At 45.9% G+C, this 18,864-nt stretch overlaps 1 protein-coding gene across 1 annotated transcript in view; it reads right to left on the bottom strand.

The window, feature by feature from the left end:
- The window catches only part of LOC128325052 (opsin-5-like), a 56,457-nt gene that overhangs the window by 8,618 nt on the left and 28,975 nt on the right, over positions 1 to 18,864 (bottom strand). Inside the window, exon 4 of the mRNA XM_053250422.1 lies at positions 1,130 to 1,458. Coding sequence (XP_053106397.1) covers positions 1,130 to 1,458 — 329 coding nt within the window. The remainder of the gene's footprint in view (positions 1 to 1,129; positions 1,459 to 18,864) is intronic.

Here is an 18,864-nt window from a genome sequence, read left to right as displayed (position 1 = left end):
AGCCTAAGTAATCCTGTTTCACTATGTTTATGCCACATCTTTATGATTCTTCTCAATAATAAAAATACTTGGCAGCATCTAAATTACTCCTGAGTAGTCCTATTGAAATTAAGTGTTCCTATAAAATAACTCCGGAGCAGTCCAGAGGATTAGGTTGAATGCTACTCGCTGTGTTTCAATAAGAGCTATCTAGAGAGCATTCCTGTTACACTAGACTGAGTGGCCATATGGAAAAGAGGTCGGTCTCCTGGTCCTTTAAGGGATGCACAGAAAAGGGCATTTCAGCAGGTGCAGCTTTGCTTTCCTCTGCATGCCAAACCACACCTGCTGAAATGTTCTCTTCTGTGCATCTCTTAAAGGACCAGGAGACCGACCTCCTTTCCATATGGCAGTGTCTTTTACAAAAGACTCTGGTTACACACTTTTTTGAAAAAGGGCTTCAGGTTCAAATTAGCAAGGGGAGCCTAGAACCTTGGCTGGAACAGACAGGGTGGTCCCAGATCATAAAGCAGCTCTTTCCTATACTTGGTGCTCAATCCGAGGCAGTGAAACAGTCAGTAGCAAGTTGGTTGTGACAGCTGGTGAGAAAAAAGTGCTTTACAGTAAGTTAAAGGGACCTTTTAGTGCTCAAATCATAGCAAGAGAGAGAGAGAGAGAGAGAGAGAGAGAGAGAGAGCGAGCGAGCGAGAGAGAGCAGCAACAAAGAAGAGGGTCGAGCCAGGATGCTGCAGTTGAAAAGGGTAGCAAGGGCCACCCCGAGAGCACAGGACTGTATTTACTTGGAACAAACCAAGACTAGCTTTGTTCTTTGAGGTTAGAAATCCAGGGGGAGACTGGACTTAAATTCAGAGTCCTCTTCCTTTTGGATAAATACAGATGTAACCTAAATTTAACTTCTATTTTTTAAGAGGGTCATCTTAAATTCAGAGTCTTTGTCTATTTGGGTAAATACGGGATGCCAGTGCAGGGCGAAGAGGGGTAGCATCTAGGCTGCTGAGGCAATGAGGGGGGGAACACACAGGGAGGGTAGCAAGGGAGGCAAGGAGGATTTGCTGCCGGAGGCCATTGCTTCACCTTGCCTCATGGGAGAGCCGCCCCTGTTCCAAAATGGGAATATTACTTCCCTTACCTTGACAATCAGGGTATGGACACTGCTGGTTTTGCCCCGTGGCGACATGTGCCTCTTGACTGCTCTTCTGGACACTTTCACAGTCCAAAGGATGAGGGAGTAAGAGATGAAGATCAGGATGCAAGGGATGATGTAGCAGAAGACAAAGAGGGCCACGATGTAGAACTTGGCTTCCCTGGTGGACGCTTTCCACTTGATGCAGCAAGAAGTCCCGTATGGCTCCGGTCCATAACTGCCCCAGTCAGCTAGAGGAGCTCCTGCAAAGATGAGGGCATAGAGCCAGACACACACTAGGAGTGCACCAGCATATGTGGGAGAAAACTTATTGCCTAGGAGAGAAAGAGAGAGAGATCGTGCCAGGTCAGAACTTTTCCAGATCATTTAAATATTGGGTTTCTTTTGAAAAATTGAACTACTCCTGAGACCAAGGTAATGGAGTTCCAGTAGAAGTGTGTGTGTGTGTCGGGGTGGTGGTGGTGGTGGTGTCCTATAATAGGGATGGACAACCTGCCTACATTAGGTCTCCATACCTTTAACAGTTGCATAGTCAAGAGCATTGTTGCAAGCATGGCATTTCAAGCTCCTGCAGCAGCATTATAAAACGGTAGGTGGTCCCTGCTAAAAAGGTCCTTAATGTTAGATGTTTGGCATCTCTTGCCTTTAGAGAATCAGAAATTCAGGAAAATCAAGGCAGGTATACTAAGAGAACCTGATGGAAGTTTACTTTTGTAGTGTGAGTGTTACATAAAGAGGCCATTGTATCAGTGCTCAAATTATTAGGGTTGCCATATGGAAAACAATATCCTGTTCCTTTAAGAGATGCACAGAAGAGGGCATTCCAGGAGGTGCAGCTTTTCTTTTGCCTGCATGACAAGTTGCACCTGCTGAAATTCTCTCTTCTGTGCATCTTTTAAAGGAACAGGAGGCCTATCCTATTTTCCATATGGCAGCTTTTTGGGAAGAGGGGGACATTGGCCCCTTAGCTGCTGGCTTCTGAAGGCTATGGGGGCGGGGCATGATTTGCCCAATGCTGGGGGCAATGAGGGCATGAGGCTTGTGGACTTCATTAAGGTCCCACCCAGCTTTCCTCCTATAATTGGAGCACAGCATTGTGTTCATTAGCCATGCTAAAAATGGAGAGATGTTAAGACCATGATCTTCATTATTTTCATGGCGAGGGCCACTTGTTCCATGGAAAGGAGGGAGGAGGAGGGCAGTGGCAGTACCAGGAGCTTCCCCAGACAGCAGGCTTTACTGCGAGTTCAAAGTTGCCCCCCAAAACCGACGCAAAAAGTGGATTTTTTAACCCCGGATATAAATCAGGCTGCACTCTAATGCACAATGAAAAACCCAAATTGTGTGTGAAGTGCTCCCTGATCGCTTGCAGGGACTTCAGAGTAAATTTGGCTGATATGTGAACAGACAGCTCCACTTCAGAGGAGAAGCGAACTAAAAGCCGGGTGTGAAAAACTTTTGGCAGTGGTGGTGGTGGGGGGGCAGAGAGCAAGCAAGAAAGCGAGGAGGAGAAGGGGAGAGAGAGAGAGAGAGGGAGAGGGAGAGAGGGAGAGACCAGCACAGTGGCAGTATCAGAGCTGGGAGGAAGAGAGAGAAAGCAAGGCAGAAGAGGAGAGCAAGAGATAGAGAACATGTGCAGTGGCAGCAGTGGTGGGAGAGTGAGCAAGAAAGTATGCTGGGGCAGCAGGAGGAGGAGGGGAGCAAGAGAGCGGATGGGCCAGTGCCGTGTTTGCTGATCAGGATGAGACAATATTGGATCTTTGAATATATTATTATTATATTGTATGTGTATTATTATGTATGCTTTAAATTTTGGTCTATGACCACAAATAAACATGATGATGATGATGATGATGATGGCCAGTGCAGTGGCTGCAATGGTGGCAGCAGCAGGGAGAGAGAGGCAGGAGGTAAGTGGAGGAGAGAGAGAGAGAGAGAGAGAGAGAGAGAGAGAGAGAGCGAGAGAGCGCACCTGTACAATGGCCGAGGGGCTAGAGGTGGGGGAGGGGAGCCAGGGGCCACCAGTGGGCCTGCCTGTTGGCCTTGGGCTGTGCAATGAAGAACAGTGTGTTAAGAGTGCATTCATAAATCACAGAGAAGTGGGAGAAATTCATAAGCTTCAGAAATCATTTGAAGGTGCACATCATTGAAGGAAGGATCTGTGGGTCCCATTTTGCACATTGCAAGAGAAACAAGGAAAACAGAAACATGAATCATTAAGAGCTGGCTTCCCCAATTTAAGTGCACTAGTAAAATTAATCTCCAGCTTTACTGTATATAAGGACTATCAGTCTAGCACACTTTTCTGTACTTCTGTTCTGTGCCTCACGAGGGACATGAGTGTTCTGCTTAGTGCTGGAGAAGATGCAAGTAACTGTGAGATTTTATGTAAGGTTTTTTTTTAAGCATGTGTATGCAGATGTGGAGAAAACAGCCACTCTTATTTCCTTGTCCAAGCCATTCTTTGTGAAACCTGAAATCTGCTTTGCATTTAGTAGCCTATCTAAGTCTGCATTGTTGGAGATGCAACTCCGGCATGTGATCAACTAAGGATGTGCAAATCCATTCAAAAATTCATTTTGAATTCAAATCAAATTTGAATCAATTCGACTCGAATCTGGGTGATTTTAGTGATTTGAATTTTAATCAAATCAACCCTTAAAAGGGCAATTCGAATCAAATTTGAATTGAATTTTCAAAATACGATTCAAATTTGATTCAAGAGCCATTTGGCACCATTTAAAAACCATTCAAGCCCCCTTATTGGTTTTAAAAGATGCCCAAACAGGGTCACATCAATTTGAATTCAAACTGAATTTTTGGACCAGCTTCAAATTTGATTTGAATTCAAAAATGTATTTTCGGAATTCAATTCGAAATCTAAATGAAGCAAAAAAATTCTTTTGTGCACATCTCTAGCATTGACTCTTAGCACCATCAACCCTATTGACCACTAGGGGCGTTAAGGGTAGAGCTACCCAGTAAGGGTATTCCTCCTCTGACCATGCTTTCTCTACTCTACGTCCCCTTTATTAAACTGATAGTCTCAGGTTTCACTTTCACCTGAGAGAGAGACTTTTGCCTTCTCCCCTTCCCCCACTTCCTGTATGTAGCTAGCAATGAGGCATGATAGGTCTTACCTATCTCCCTGATGGATTTCCTAAATAAACTACTTTATTTGGAACTTTAACTCCATGAGGCGGGTCTCACGATCCATGAGACCCGCTTTTTGCAAAGCTGCAGGGAGAGCGGGCTCGGGCTAAGCCCGCTCTCCTTGCAGTTGATCGGGCAGGGAGCCCTGGGCGGCCATATCAGCCGCCCACACGATTGCTGGCTCCATGACGGAGCTGGGGAGCTTGGGGGCCGCACAGCCCTCAGAAGCCCCAGTATGGGCTTTTTGCTTCCCGGTAGGGGGTCTACTCGCCTGAAATTTTATGCTGTTTATTCTGTCGAACATATAATACTGTCAAATGCTGAGTCAGAGCATTGGCCCATCGAGCTCAGCATTATCTGCAAGAGCTGGTACTGGGCCTCTAAGGTTTCAGAGAGGGGTCTTTCCAACTTAGAGCTTCTGTATGGAAAAGAGGGCAGATCTCCTGTACTAGGGGTGTGCATTTTGGAATTTTCTTGTTTCAATTTGTATCCAAATCGAAACATCCCCATTTTGTTTTGTACCCCAATTTTCTGAATCCGAATCAGCCCTGTTTTGTTTTGTAGCCAAATTTTCCAAATCCGAATCCAAATCGATTTGGATTTTTTAAAAGGGTCCCAGGGCAAAAAGAGTGGGTGGTGGTGGTAGTGTCCAATGGGTGGAAGCTAGCAGCCAAATTTCAAAGGAATTAGGCAAAGGGCTGATTTTTTTGGTGATTTTTTTTTTTAAGTTTACACATCTTTAAGAATTTTCCCTTAGGGAATAATGGGGATTCCAGCAAATGTATCGCTTCAAATCAAGGGGAAAGGGATGATCCAGAGCAGAGTGTGGTGGGTGGTAGTGCCCAATGGGGGCAAGGAAACTTCCAGAATTATTTCAAAGGAATTGGGCAAAGGGCTGATCTTTTGTGATTTGTTGAAGTTTATGTGTCTTTAAGATTTCTCCCATGGGGAATAATGGAGGTTTCAGCAGCTCCATAATTCCACTTGGGGGGCACAGGGGTTGCCCAGAGCGAGGGGTTGTGTAGTGCACATAGGGTGCCAACCACCCCCACACCCACAAGCCTGTGGGGTACTGGGTTTTGTTGTTTCTGAGGTGTTCATTGTAGATTCTCTGGTAGCATATGAGATTTTCAGTGAAAAACAAGAATCCACTCTCATATGCTACCAGAGAATCTACACTCAGAACACCACAGAAACAGCAGAACCCAGCACCCCATGGGTTAGCAACCCTTCCCCTGGCCAATGTGGGGTCACTAAAGAGTTGGAAGAAGCAAAAGAGCCAATGGGGAACAAGGAGGGAATTGTCAGCAGGTCAGCCCATGATTTAGGTCACTGATCAGAAGGCTGGAAGGGTGGGAAATTCAAAGAGATGTCCAACACAAAATGGAGACTGACTCAGAAATCTCCACAAAATGGAGGTCCGAAACAACAAAACTGTTTGTAGCTGAAACAGGGACGTTTTGTTTTGTATACAAAACTTTTGGATCTGGAAAATGGGTGTTTTGTTTTGTCTACAAAACACCCGAAACAGGCTGTTTTGGGTATAAAACGTTTTGTATCCGAAACGTTTCGCACATCCCTATCCTGTACCTTAAGAGACGCACAGAAGAGGGAATTTCAGCAAGTGCAGCTTCTCTTTCCCTTGCATGACAAGCTGCATCTGCCAAAATCCCCTCTCCTGGGCATCTCTTAAAGAAACAGGAGACCTGCCCTCATTCCCCAAATGGCAGCACTAACAGTGCATGCAACTCCTCACCTCCTTGGGAGAACTATCCCCCAAAGTCAGTGATTCTGGCTGTTGTATGGACTCACTTTTCCTAGCCAAGAAGGATTCTGTTGTTGCAAACTCTATCCTCAAAGGAGCTGTTTCTACCCTCCCATTCTCAGTCAGTGTCATTATTTGGAATAACTATTATTTTCAGTTTGTGTTTCTCAGAGAATTGATCTCGGGAAACGATAACTAACAGTCTGCCAGGGGAAAAGATTTACATTTTAGGTCTTGAGATTTATGTCATTTCTGAATGACCTTTTTCAAAGAGCTGCTGGAAAAGCACTATTTGCATGCGCGGCCTCCTTCCTTGCCTTTTGCAGAAAGCTGGAGCAAACACTCTGACAAATAGCCCTCTGAGCACGAAACTGCATATTTACACGCACACGCAGAGCCGCACTGGCAAATATTTTCAGAAGCCCTTTGAACACATTACCTTTAATGTCAGGTCTGATAGAAAGCTTCAGATGTGAAGGCCGTATTATCCTCTCAGTATGCAAGAGTAACTTCCATTTGCTTCAAGATGAGCGATCATATGGATGCATCGGCCCCGCCTTGCCAAGCAGTGCAGGCCATATGGACGCTCGCATGCGACAAGGAAACACTGACGTCCTGCCCTGTGATGTGCTTTTATCTGTGCGATGATCAGAAGCGGTTAACAGGGTACTTGGAGTCGGGTGCTGCATGGACAGATCAGCAACGTGTTGATCAAACTCACTTTTGCTTTGATGTGATATGAAAAGGGAAGCAGCCTGTGCGGGAGACTGGGGGTGTCTGGGAAAGAGAGCCTTTCCCATAGGGGTGTGCATGAATCGATTTTCTTGATTCAATTTGTGCCCAAATCAAATCACCTCTGATTTGTTATGTGTCCAAATCTGCCCCCCAGAATCACCCCAGATTCAAATTGGATTTGATTTGATTTGGATTTGGATTGATTCATACCACTTATCAAGGTCCTAAGGGCACCAAATCTGGGTGGTAGGTAGGTCCCCGTGGGCGCCACTTACCACCCAAATTTCAAGGCAGTTGGCCACTTGGTTGATTTTTCTTTTAGGTGGTTTTTTTAAAAAAGTTTTTACTGATTTTGTCTATTTCTGCCATAGGAAATAATGGGGATTCAAAGTTGCCCTATACTAACCCTAACATTGATCCTCAGCTTTCATTTTTTTAAAAAAGCTAAGCTCTAGCCCTTGTGCCAACTACACCCCTTCCCCCCCACCTGAAAGGCAGTGGGGTACTCAGTTTATTTTTTAGGAATTTTTGTAGATTCTTTGGTGTCTTCCTTACACAGCTTCATTACTTCTGTTCATTTTGACCCCACTGCTTTGCAAGTGGGGGTGGGGAATTAGTGGCATCCCATGTGCCAGCTACCCACCAACCTGCAAGCCACTGGGTATTCAGTTTATATTTCAGGAATTTTTGAGGTGTTTAGACTCTTTGGTGTGTAATGAATGTAAACTCGAATCTAGCCAATGGACCACAGGGGCAATTTGTTCTGTCTCCACATGAATCAGCTGGATTTGGGTACAAAGCGATGTGTACACAAATCGATTCGCACATCCCTACTTTCCCAGGCCACTCCGGCTATGTCTATGGAATTCTTCATTATATTGTGTTTCAGGGTGCAATATAAAACTACTAGTAGATAAGAGTGGATTTTGACCAGGCAAAGTCATTTTGCGTAAAACAAGTTATTTACAGTTTCCCCCCAGCATATTCTGCTGTACATACAAACATAGGAAGCTGCCATATACTGAGTCAGAGCATTGGTCTATCTAGCTCAGTACTGCCATCACAGACTGGCAGTGGCTTCTCCAAGGTTACAGGCGGGAATCTCTCCCAGCCCTATCTTGGATGCTAGGGAGGGAACTTGGAACCTTCTGCATACAAGCTTGCAGATGCTCTTCCCAGAGTGGCCCATCCCCTAAAGAAAATATCTTACTGTGCTAACATGTAGTCTCCCATTCAAATGCAAACCAGGGGAGACCCTGCTTAGCAAAGGGGACAATTCATGCTTGCCACCACAAGATCAGCTCTTGTGCATTCAGTGCATTCAGCTTCCTTAAGTGGCAGAATTGTTTATGCAAAATTTGGTGTCTGTAGGTAATCGAGAAATGTGACTTTATTTTGAACAGACATCCACAAACAAACTCTTCAAAGAACATACTAGATACAATTTTTATATATGTCAGGGTTTTTTTCCATTAATGTGCTTGCAAAAAGGAAGTAAAAGAACGGTCTGACATTTCAACTTCAAACATAATTCATTTCATTGAATTACCATATACGACAAACTTCAAAATGACCTCTTTTTAATGCGTAAAGGATATTAAAAATTACTTACAGATTTTTACACAAAACATCTCCAATATAGAATGCTACACATTCCACACATCTATTATAAGTGGGATTTAACTAAATGTTGTTTCAAAGTTTTATGTGCTGTACAAACAACTTTACCATTAACTCTGTGTCTACTCAAAGTTTTCTGTATCTGCCATGCAAATCTATCTGTTACAAAAGGTACTTTTAAAGCAGGCCATCTTTTCACAAACTTTACACCCCTACTCCTGCTTACTGGAAGTTTATAACCATTAACCTGAATAAACTCTTCCGCCTTTCTCCTAGATGTCACAAGCTGTTTGTTAGATGACACACTTCTAGCCCCTTGTATTACATTCTTAACTATCTGCTCCTTTAAAATTCTGAGATGTGTTGAATTATTGTTCATTAAAATCTCCTTTTTCATGGGCTTTCTATACCACCTAGTTAAATCCCAGTTGTATGATAACAGAGGCGAAGGTTCTAGGATGAGGGTTGTAAGGTGAAGGGGGTAAGTGTATAAAATTGAATGGACTGGGTCTCACGATCTGTGAGACCTGGTTTGGGGCTGTGAGCGGGGAGGGAGCCCTGGGCGGCCGGATCAGCCACCCACACGATTGCCAGCTCTGAGACGGAGCCAGCAGGGGCTGGGGAGCTCGGGGGCCACACGGCCCCCGGAAGCCCCAGTATGCCCTGCGTGAGTGCTCAGGGCATACTGGGGAGACCCCCAAGCTGGTAGGTGGCTTTTTGCCTCCCGATCGGGGGTCTACTCATGAGTAGCCACGGTGCAGAGCCACGCCGTGGCTACTCACAAGCAGATAGCCCGGGTTTGTGGAATGCTCAAACCCAGGCTAAGGGGTGGGCTACAGGAGCGGGTTAGCAGCCGAGTCTGGTGGTTCTGACGATCAGCAAAAATCGGGCTAGCGGAGGCTAGCTCGATTTTTGCTGATCGTCAGAATAGCCCCAATGTGTGGAATGTGCAGTGTTCTATATTAGAAAAACAGGAAGACCACGAATGAAAAGATAGCAAGAACATCTGGCTGATACTACAAATATCTGGCAACTACAGATATTTATATATCGCTTTTCAACAAAAGGTTCCAAAGCAGTTTACATAGAGAAATAATAAATAAGATGGCTCCCTGTCCCCAAAGGGCTCACAATCTAAAAAGAAACATAAGATAGACAACAGCAACAGTCACTGGAGGTACTGTGCTAGAGGTGGATAGGGCCAGTTACTCTCCCCCTGCTAAATAAAGAGAATCACCATGTTAAAAAGGTGCCTCTTTGCCCAGTTTATAATGCAGCATTATAAAAGTCGCACAAAACCGTGGGCAATACATACCAAAGAAGAACACAATGGAAAAGTGACCGAAACAAAAGTATTCAGCATTGGCTGAAGGGAATTGAATAAGATGCAGAGGTGTAGCTATAACTGAGCAGATGGGTTCAAAGAACCTGGGCCCTCCAGCTCCTGATGGCCCTCCAGCTCCACCCCTCCCTATTTTCTTCATTATCTCCCTCACTCCAAGGGGCCGCCAGGGAGAAGGCAAACACGGGCCCCCCTCTCCCTTAACTGTACTCCTGATAAGATGTAAGATCAAGGAAGCAATTTTCATAGAACAACTGAAACCAAATATTAAGGATGAGATGAAAGAAGAAATCCTCTATAATAAAAGGCTAAAGTGTGCACCCGTGTCTCTGTGCCCGTGTCTTTCTCAGCTGTTCTGGGCATGCGCGGAGCGCATGCTCAGAACGACCGAGGAAGATACGGCCGCAGAGACACGGGCGGCCATGTTGTGACCGGGAGGAGGAGAAGCGGCCGCCGCCAACGCCGGGAGGAGAGTGTGGGCAAGGCGGCGGCGGAGGCCGCGGTGGGGTGACTGACTCTGATGGCGGTGGCGGGAGTGCAGGCGAGGCGGCGGTGGCCGCAGTGGGGCGACTGGCTCCGATGGCAGCGGCTGCCACGGCGGGAGTGCGGGCGAGGCGGCGGCGGCAGAGCCGCGGCCTCAGCAAGAGGTGGTGGTGGCCGCGGCGGGGCAACTGGTCCCGATGGTGGCGGCAGCCGCCACAAGGAGACTGGGCCCGCTGGCAGCGATGGCTGCGGCCGGAGGACTGGGCCCGCTGGCAGTGGCGGCCGCATTCGGCCCCGCGGGAGACGGGGCGGCGGGGGCGGTCTACTAGCGTTAACTAGCGTCTACTAGCCTGTTAATTTAATGGTCCTAAAATAACTAGTGAGATATATTGGTCACTGAAAGAGTTAATATCTTCTCAGAAAAAGGTCTGCTCTCTCCTCCCTCCTGTGCTAGCTATTGTCTTTTTGCTGCTTTCTGTTCTCAGCTTCTGTATTTAAGTGCCTTCAGCTGGCATGCTAAATGGAGCATTTAGGATTGTGTATTACACCAAAACGTTTGCTCGGTTTTGTTTCAGCTTACATGTTTTGTATAAAAATCTGTAAGTTATTTTAATATCTTTTACACATTCAAGAGGTCATTTTGAAGTTTGTTTTTTGGAGCAGTGCAATGTGTATTTCATTGCTGGTATATTGTCTATCATATGTGGTAGATTTGAATCATAGGAAATTTGAATGAGTGTTAAAAACCTGTTCAACAATAAAAATTATTATATTCAGAATTTCTTCTTGAAAACATCAAAACCTTCACCCAGCATATTTCTGTGCAAAAAGTAAGTAGTTCATTCAGTTAATTTGAGTGGCAGGCTTGAGTATGCAAGATTTGGTATCTATAGGTAGTTGGGAAGTATGACTTTCTATTGCACAAACAAGCTCTTTAAAACATATAATAGATGGCACCTTGAGAAAGCATCTTTTCTAGTTTGTTCTTTTTCAACAAGGTTCCCCCCATTTGTGTCTTCATATCATCATCACCACCACCACCACCACCACCACCACCCTTTATTGCTCTAGCCCTGTCTTCTTCAGGGTAAGACCCAGGGGCCAATGGCTGGCCCCATAAGCTTGCCCAGCACTGGGGTGGGGTGGTGGGGGCTCCTTTAAGGGAAACAGAGCCCGCTTGAGTCCCCTGCATCATCTTGGAAGGCATGCACAGAGGGATGGGAAATGCAGTCCTTCCCCGTGTTTTCCTCCTAGAGCTCTTAAGAGAGGGCTCTGTCTCTCAAAGGGTGCTCCCAACACTGGGGAAAGCACAGTACTATGCAGAGGTCAGTGCAGTAGCAAATGGTTCTCTCATTGGAGGGTGTTGGGTTTTGGTGTTTTTTTTGCCAAAGTAGCTTCCACTTGAAAAATAGTGAAGGCTGAAGATCACTGCTCTAGCCAAAGCCTTTGAAGAATACATACATATATACACATACACAAAAACACCTCCCACCAAACAGATGTAAAATAAAGCACTTAAGAATCATGAGACACAATATTCAAAACCAATTCAAAGGAATGCCATAGCAGTCAACTGCATTATCTGCAATAGCTTTTGCATCGATTTGTAAAGAGCAAGACCTTATGAATCACAAAAGTATCCAGTCATCCAAAGACCTTTGATTTAAAATGAGAGTTAAGATGCTTTCGTTTTTACTTGTGTGCTCTCAAAAAGCCCGCCTTAACTTCCACGCCATATAAGCTGTAAAGACTTTGTACTGTCTCATATATTATGCTGCTTTATAAAGAGCTGTTCAACAACATTTAGGATCTCAGTTAAAGCATGCTTTTTGTTGGGGCAGTAATAGTCTATTATAAGTAATTATAATTTAGGAGAACGTCTTCTTCACCCTGAGCCCCATCGCCCATTGAGATCATCTGGAGAGGTTTCTCTCCAGCTGCCATTGGCTCATCTGGTGGCCACACACGGACAAGCCTTCTCCATTGCAGCCCCGAGACTGTGGAATGCGCTCCCTACCAAAATACAAGGCTCCCCATCTCTCACAACTTTTGAAGAGCACTTGAGGACTTATCTCTTCACCCAAAGTTTTTAATCTCACTTTGGTTTTGAATTGTTTTAAGGTTTTTATTTTCTGTGTTTTCACCTGTTTAATGTCTTTGTAAACCTCCTGAAGATGAAAGTTTGGGGTGGTGTACAAATTAGATAGATAGATAGATAGATAGATAGATAGATAGATAGATAGATAGATAGATAGATGAAAAGTAATAAGGGATAGTAGCAGTTAAGGATAGTTAAGGAATAGGCTGAAAATTATATTGGTTTGAAGACTGTGGCCAAGGGACCTACAACTGGACTAGATATAGTTTTGTTTATTTTTTTTTAAAGACATGTTTGGCCTTTTTGTGCACTTGGCTTGTTTGGCTTTTGAAGCTATATTTTTGGAGCTTTAAAGAAGTAGGGAGAAGATCCTGGATATAGAGCCGAAAAGTAGCAGAAGAGCAGAGCTTTTATATAAATGCAAATCAAACGTTTTTGTATCAGAATTTCTTTCACAAAAGCCAGTTTGTGCTATGTAAGCTGGAATTTCTTTGCAACCCCTTCCTCGCCTCCTTAAATCCTAAAGTCTCTGATCTTCTAAAGGCTTAATTAAAAAAACAACAACCCCACAACCCTAAGTCTTCAGACATATGTAGGGGTAACATTTCTTTGAAACTAAGCAATTAAAGATATGCTGAGATTAGTCATTTCCTAGCGGGAAAATACACAAGTGCATTAGAGAAAAGATAAGCTTGTGGGGCCATGAAACTGCATTCCACAGTCATTGGGAAAACAGAACCTAAAATTGCAGAAAGAGGAGAGGCTGCTTTTTGGCTGCCAGTTAATAGCTGACGTTAATCTTTATCTCTCCCTCCACCTTCTCCAGTAATTTCTGCAACTATGAAGAGCGGTCTCTTAAGCTCCATGGACCACGTTGGCTGTACAGCCCAAATGCCTCAATGTGCATTTTAAAAAGCTAGATGTTGGCCTTAACAAGGTGTGTGTGTTGCATTTTTGTATGATCCCTCCTATTTCTTCTGCTGATGAGGTAGTTCACATAAGCACTTTGCATTTGTGTTTAATCTGGATGGGGCTGAATTTCAACATATTTTTTGTCAGGTGCTGGGTAGGAAGATAAGTGGGGAGATGACGGGTCACAGGCTTGCAGGAGCTGGAAGTCATTCCTTCTTTGGAGGAGGAAAAAGATGCTGCTCTTAACCATTTGTACAGCACATTTCATAAGCAAAGTGTGCTGCAATCTTTTATCTGGTTGGTTCTCACCACAATCCTGTAAAGATGAACTGAAGTGGGAGGGAAAGGCTCAAAGGGCCAGCTCAAATGATACGGCTCAGCAATATATGTGAACACGAAGGGGTGCTCTGAGAGAGTGCCCATCAGGATGGATGTCCCTAGGACCTCCCAGCACATCCCTGAACCACGCATGAGGGTTGTTCAAGCAAACAGACCCTAAACATTAGGGATGTGCACAAAACTGGTTTGACTGGTTTGGTTTGAATTCGAACTGGGTTCGAACCGGGAGGGGGATGGTTTGGTTTTGGTTTTGCTCGAACACCCTGGCTCGGTTTGAATTTGAACCAGTTCAAACTGGTTCAAATCGAAACCCCAGTTCGGTTCGAACTCGAACCAGCAGCTCGAACCCAATGACTGGTTTGGTTTGAATTCGAACAATCAAATCAAACCAGTTTGAATTTGAACCATCAAACTGAACTGGTTCGAATTCGAACTGATTCAAATTCGAACCAGTTTGCATATCCCTACTAAACATGCACTCCAAATACCTCTTCAAGTATTTGGAGTGCATGTTTAAGAGAATGCCTTCTTCATTATGAGCCCCACCACCTATTAAGATCTTCAGGGAAGGTTCATCTGAGGGTGTTTGCCGGCTTGTCTGGTGACGACTCAGAGGCAAGCCTTCTCTGTCGTTGCCCCAGAGCTGAGGAATGCACTTCCTGCTGATATTACAGCTACTCCATCCCTGTTGACCTTTAGGAAACTGCTGAAGACACATCTCTTCAGCCAAGTGGTTTTTAGCTATTTTAATTTGAAATTTTATATGTTTTAAATTGTTTTTAAAATCCTTGGTTAGTTTTAATGTTGTAAACTGCCTAGAGACTTCAGTAGTGGGTGGTATACAAATATGCGACATAAATAAATAATATTTAGGGCCCATTCAGATGAACGCCCCCCCCCCAAGTGATTAAGGGGTGTGCCAAGGGGAGTGTTGGGCTTCTGTGGAGGGCTTCCCAATGGGTGCAGTCTTGGCATGCCCCTACCTGTCCACACATGCTGCTGGGACATATTGTTTGAACTGGCACAAGGTGCCTGTGGCCTTTCCAGCTGTAGCAAAAAGTGGATGTATGTTACTTGTGTTTTGAAAACAATTCGCTATGGGGTGGCCATACTCTAATTCTTATAAGTCAGCATAGCATCCTGGTTAGAGTGTTGGACTAGGACCAAGAAGATTTAAGTTTGAATCCCCATTCAACCATGAAACTCACAGGGTGACTCTGGGCCAGTCATGTATCTCTCAGCCTAACTTATCTCACAGGGTTGTTGTGAGGATAAAAATAAGCATATACACCGCTCTGAGCTCCTCGGAGGAAGACCAGGATATAAATGTAAAAAATAAATAATAAATTATTAAACTACTACTACTACTACTACTACTACTACTACTACTACTTGTGTTTCTATTTTTCAGTGCAAGTTTCACTCCTAAAAATGAACTTATACATTCTTCCTGTGAGTCAAAGCAAGAACTCCATATGCCTTGGGAGTCCCCAACTTTCCCCTTTAGACTTTAAACATTTAGCAAAAGAAGAAAAGTGACTTGCATATCCAACTTTTCCTGCATGCTGAACATATGAAGTTGGCTTATAATGAGACATATGGATACTTAGCCCATTGATCTCTACTCTGGCAAGCAGGGACTCTTGGAAGTGTTGGGTAAAGGTCACTTCCAGCCCTGCTTCCAGGGGTTCTTGGAGGACATGCCAGGATTGCTCCCTTGAACTTAAGCGACTCCAGTTATAGAGGTAAGACTGGAAAGAATCCTTTCACAATTAATTAGATTAGCTATCTAATGACCCCACTGCCCATAATACTTAAAAGCTACACAAAGGCCACATTCTACCACTTACCAAGAGAGAGATGGTCTCTCCAAATGTTCAGCTAGGGATGGGTCCGGACCGGTCCGGAGGCCATTGTAAAGGCCTCCGGACCGTCTGACTGGTTCCGACCTGGCCGGTCCGGTCTGGGTGGAGGGGGTTCCTTTAAGGGCGGGGAGGGTTTACTTACCCCTCCCGCCGCTTTGCCTCCTCCAGCGCTTGTATTTACTGTAGAAATGCTCCTGTAGAAATGCTCCTTGAAATGAAATGTAGAAATACTGTAGAAATGCTCCTTACTGCTCCTCAACGCAAAAGGTTCCGACAAGCCTTCTGCGCATGCGCACGCGCACGCATGCGCGAGCTTTACATCTCCCCGACGCCGGAGGCCCAGTCTACCCGCCAGCAGGGGCCGAGGCCGGGTAGGCCGGGCCTCCAGCGTCGGGGAGACGTGAAGCTCGCGCGTGCGTGCGCGTGCGCAGAAGGCTTGTCGGAGCCTTTTGCATTGAGGAGCAGTAAGGAGCATTTCTACAGTATTTCTACATTTCATTTCAAGGAGCATTTCTACAGTAAATACAAGCGCTGGAGGGGGCAAAGCGGCGGGAGGGGTAAGTAAACCCTCCCCGCCCTTAAAGGAACCCCCTCTGCAGTGGCAGACCGCAGCTGTGCGGTTCCGTGCACACCCCCATGTTCAGCTTTTGTGCAAGTTTAAACATTCCATCTTACTCCCCATACACATACTGCAGCAAGCTCCCATGCTTCTCCCTAGCACAATCTTATCATTGAGCAGGGACCTCACACAATGTTTGCAGTGCCACCTTCTGGCCAACTCTGAAGAACCACCCTTCTTCATTACTACTTTCGTGATGAATAAGGAAAAGAGTGGGTTCTTTTCAGAATGCCAGAGCTGATCAGCAGATGGTGCAGTGGAAATGATGCAGAGCCCCTGCTTAGAGGATAGAGTGCCTGGTTGAGATCATAAATGCTTCTCTGAGGGAAGGAAGGATGCCTCCTTGTTTAAAGGAGGCAATTATTAGACCTCTTTTAAAGAAGCTTACACTGGATCCCTCAGAGTTGGGCAATTATAAGTGCAATCTCCCATGGCTGGCCAAGGTGACTGAGAAGGTGGTGGCCCCTAAACTCCAGGCAGTCTTGATTGGAACAGATTATCTAGACCAGTGTTTCTCAACTGCTGGTCTGTGGACCGGTGCTGGTCCATGAGGAGTTGAGTGTCGGTCCATGCTGGTCCATAAGGAATTAACCCCCGCAAACAATTTTGAGCTGGTGGGGGCCTCTGTGCTGGGAGTTCTCCAGAACTCCTTCCTAGGCAGGCAGCCCTTGCTGCTGGGATAACATTCATTTTGCTTTCTCAAATTGAAACGCAATCCCAGCAGCGAGGGCTTCCTGACTAGAAATGAGCTCCAGAGAGCGGTAGCCCCACTGACTCAAAATTGTTGTGGGGGGGGTGCCTGGGGGTGGAGGGTGACCCCTTAACTAAATGCTGGTCCGGGAAACTGTGTGCAAAGCATGTACCTGTCCATGACTCCAAAAACATTGAGAAGCACTGCTCTAGACCTATTTCAAACTGACTTTCAGGAAGCTTATGGGGTAGAGACTGCTTTGGTCAGCCTGATGGATGGTTCCAAAGGGGAATTATCAGAGGGAGTGTGACTCTATTGGTCCTTTTGGATCTCTCTGTGGCTTTCAATACCATCCTTCTGGATCGCCTACAGGGATTGAGTGTAGGGGGCACTGCTTTGCCATGGTGCTGCTCATACATCTCAGGCAGATTTCAGAAGGTGTTACTTGGAGGCTGCTGCTCTACAAAGTGAGAGCTTTTGTATGGTCTCCCTCGGGGCTCCATTTTGTCTCCAATGCTTTTTAACATCTACATGAAACTTGCTGGGAGAGATCATAAGGGGATTTGGTGCATCAGGCAATGGCATAACCTCCCTAAATGCCTGCCTTGAGGCAGTAATGGGCTGGATGAGGGATAACAAACTGAGACTGGATCCAAACAAGACAGAAGTGCTCACTGTAGGAAGCCGCAGTTCAGGAAATGGCAGAGATCTGCCTGTTTTGGATTGGGTTACACTACCCCAGAAGGAACAGGTTCACAGTTTGGGAGTAGTTCTAAACCCAACCCTCTCTCTGTTTCCTCAGGTGGAGGCAGTGACTAGGAGTGTTTTCTATCATCTTCAGCTGCTTCATCAACTGTGCCCTTTCCTGGAACTGAGTGACCTTAGGACAGTGGTACACATGCTGGCAACCTCCAGGCTTGACAACAGTAATGTACTCTACCTGGGGCTGCCTTTGTATGTAGTCCGGAAGATGCAATTGGTGCAGAATGCTGCAGCCAGATTGGTTTCCAGGATGTTCTGTAGGGACCATATTACTCTGATTCTAAAAGGTCTAAATCTTATGTATTTATTATTTCTCTGTGTAAACTGCCCTGAGCCATTTTTGGAAGGGCGGTATAGAAATTGAATTAATAATAATAATCATGATGATGATGATTATGATGATGATGATAAGACCAAAATAATCCCAGTGGTAATTGGCGCCCTGGGTGCAGTTCCAAAAGACCTTGAAGAGCACCTCAACACCATAGGGGTCACAGAAATCACCATCAGCCAATTACAAAAAGCAGCTTTACTGGGAACAGCCTATATTCTGCGATGATATCTATAACAATTGACAATAAAATTCTGGCATCCCAGGTCCTTGGGAAGGACTCGATGTCTGGATAAAACAAACCAGTCAATAACACCTGTCTGACTGTGTAAACAAGAAATAATAATAATAAACTGACTACCAATAGGTTTCCAGGCAAACTACAGAGTGCTGGTTATCCTATATAATAAGATGCTTGGTGTCTGTGTCCGTGTCTTTTCTGGGTGTTCTGCGCATGCGTGGTGTGCGTGCGCAGAACACGGCGAGGGAGACACGGATGCAGGCACCGGCCGCCATGTTGGCCAGGTGGCGGAGAAGCGGCAGGCCGAGGAGAAGCGGCCACCGCCGACGCTGGGCTGGGGGAGGAGCGGCGGCAGGCCGAGGAGAAGTGGCTGCCGCTGGGCGGCCGCGCCGCCGCCGGACAGCCGGGCAAAGCAAGGGGGCAGCGGGGGAAGCCGGGCGAGGCAGCAGCGGCCCCGGATGGCGCCAGCCCCAGCCGGAGGAGGCGGTGGGCCCGGGCGGGAGGAGGTGGCGGGGGAGGAGGTGGCGGGGGAGGGCGGAGAAGGCTACTAGCGCCCGTTAATTTAACGGGCTGAAAGATACTAGTTGCCTATAAAGCCCTTAACAGCTTGGGCCCATGGTATTTAAGAGAACCCCTTCTTCACTATGAACCCCGCTGCTTATTAAGATCTTCAGGGGAGGTTCGTCTGAGGGTGCCACCAGCTTGTCTGGTGGTGACTCAAAGGTGCACCTTCTCTGTGGTTGCCCCAGGACTGTGGAATGCAC

Source organism: Hemicordylus capensis, chromosome 4, assembly GCF_027244095.1.
Source record: "Hemicordylus capensis ecotype Gifberg chromosome 4, rHemCap1.1.pri, whole genome shotgun sequence".
In the NCBI taxonomy this organism is placed as follows: Eukaryota; Metazoa; Chordata; class Lepidosauria; order Squamata; family Cordylidae; genus Hemicordylus; species Hemicordylus capensis.
This window is presented reverse-complemented; position numbering and strand designations above follow the sequence as displayed.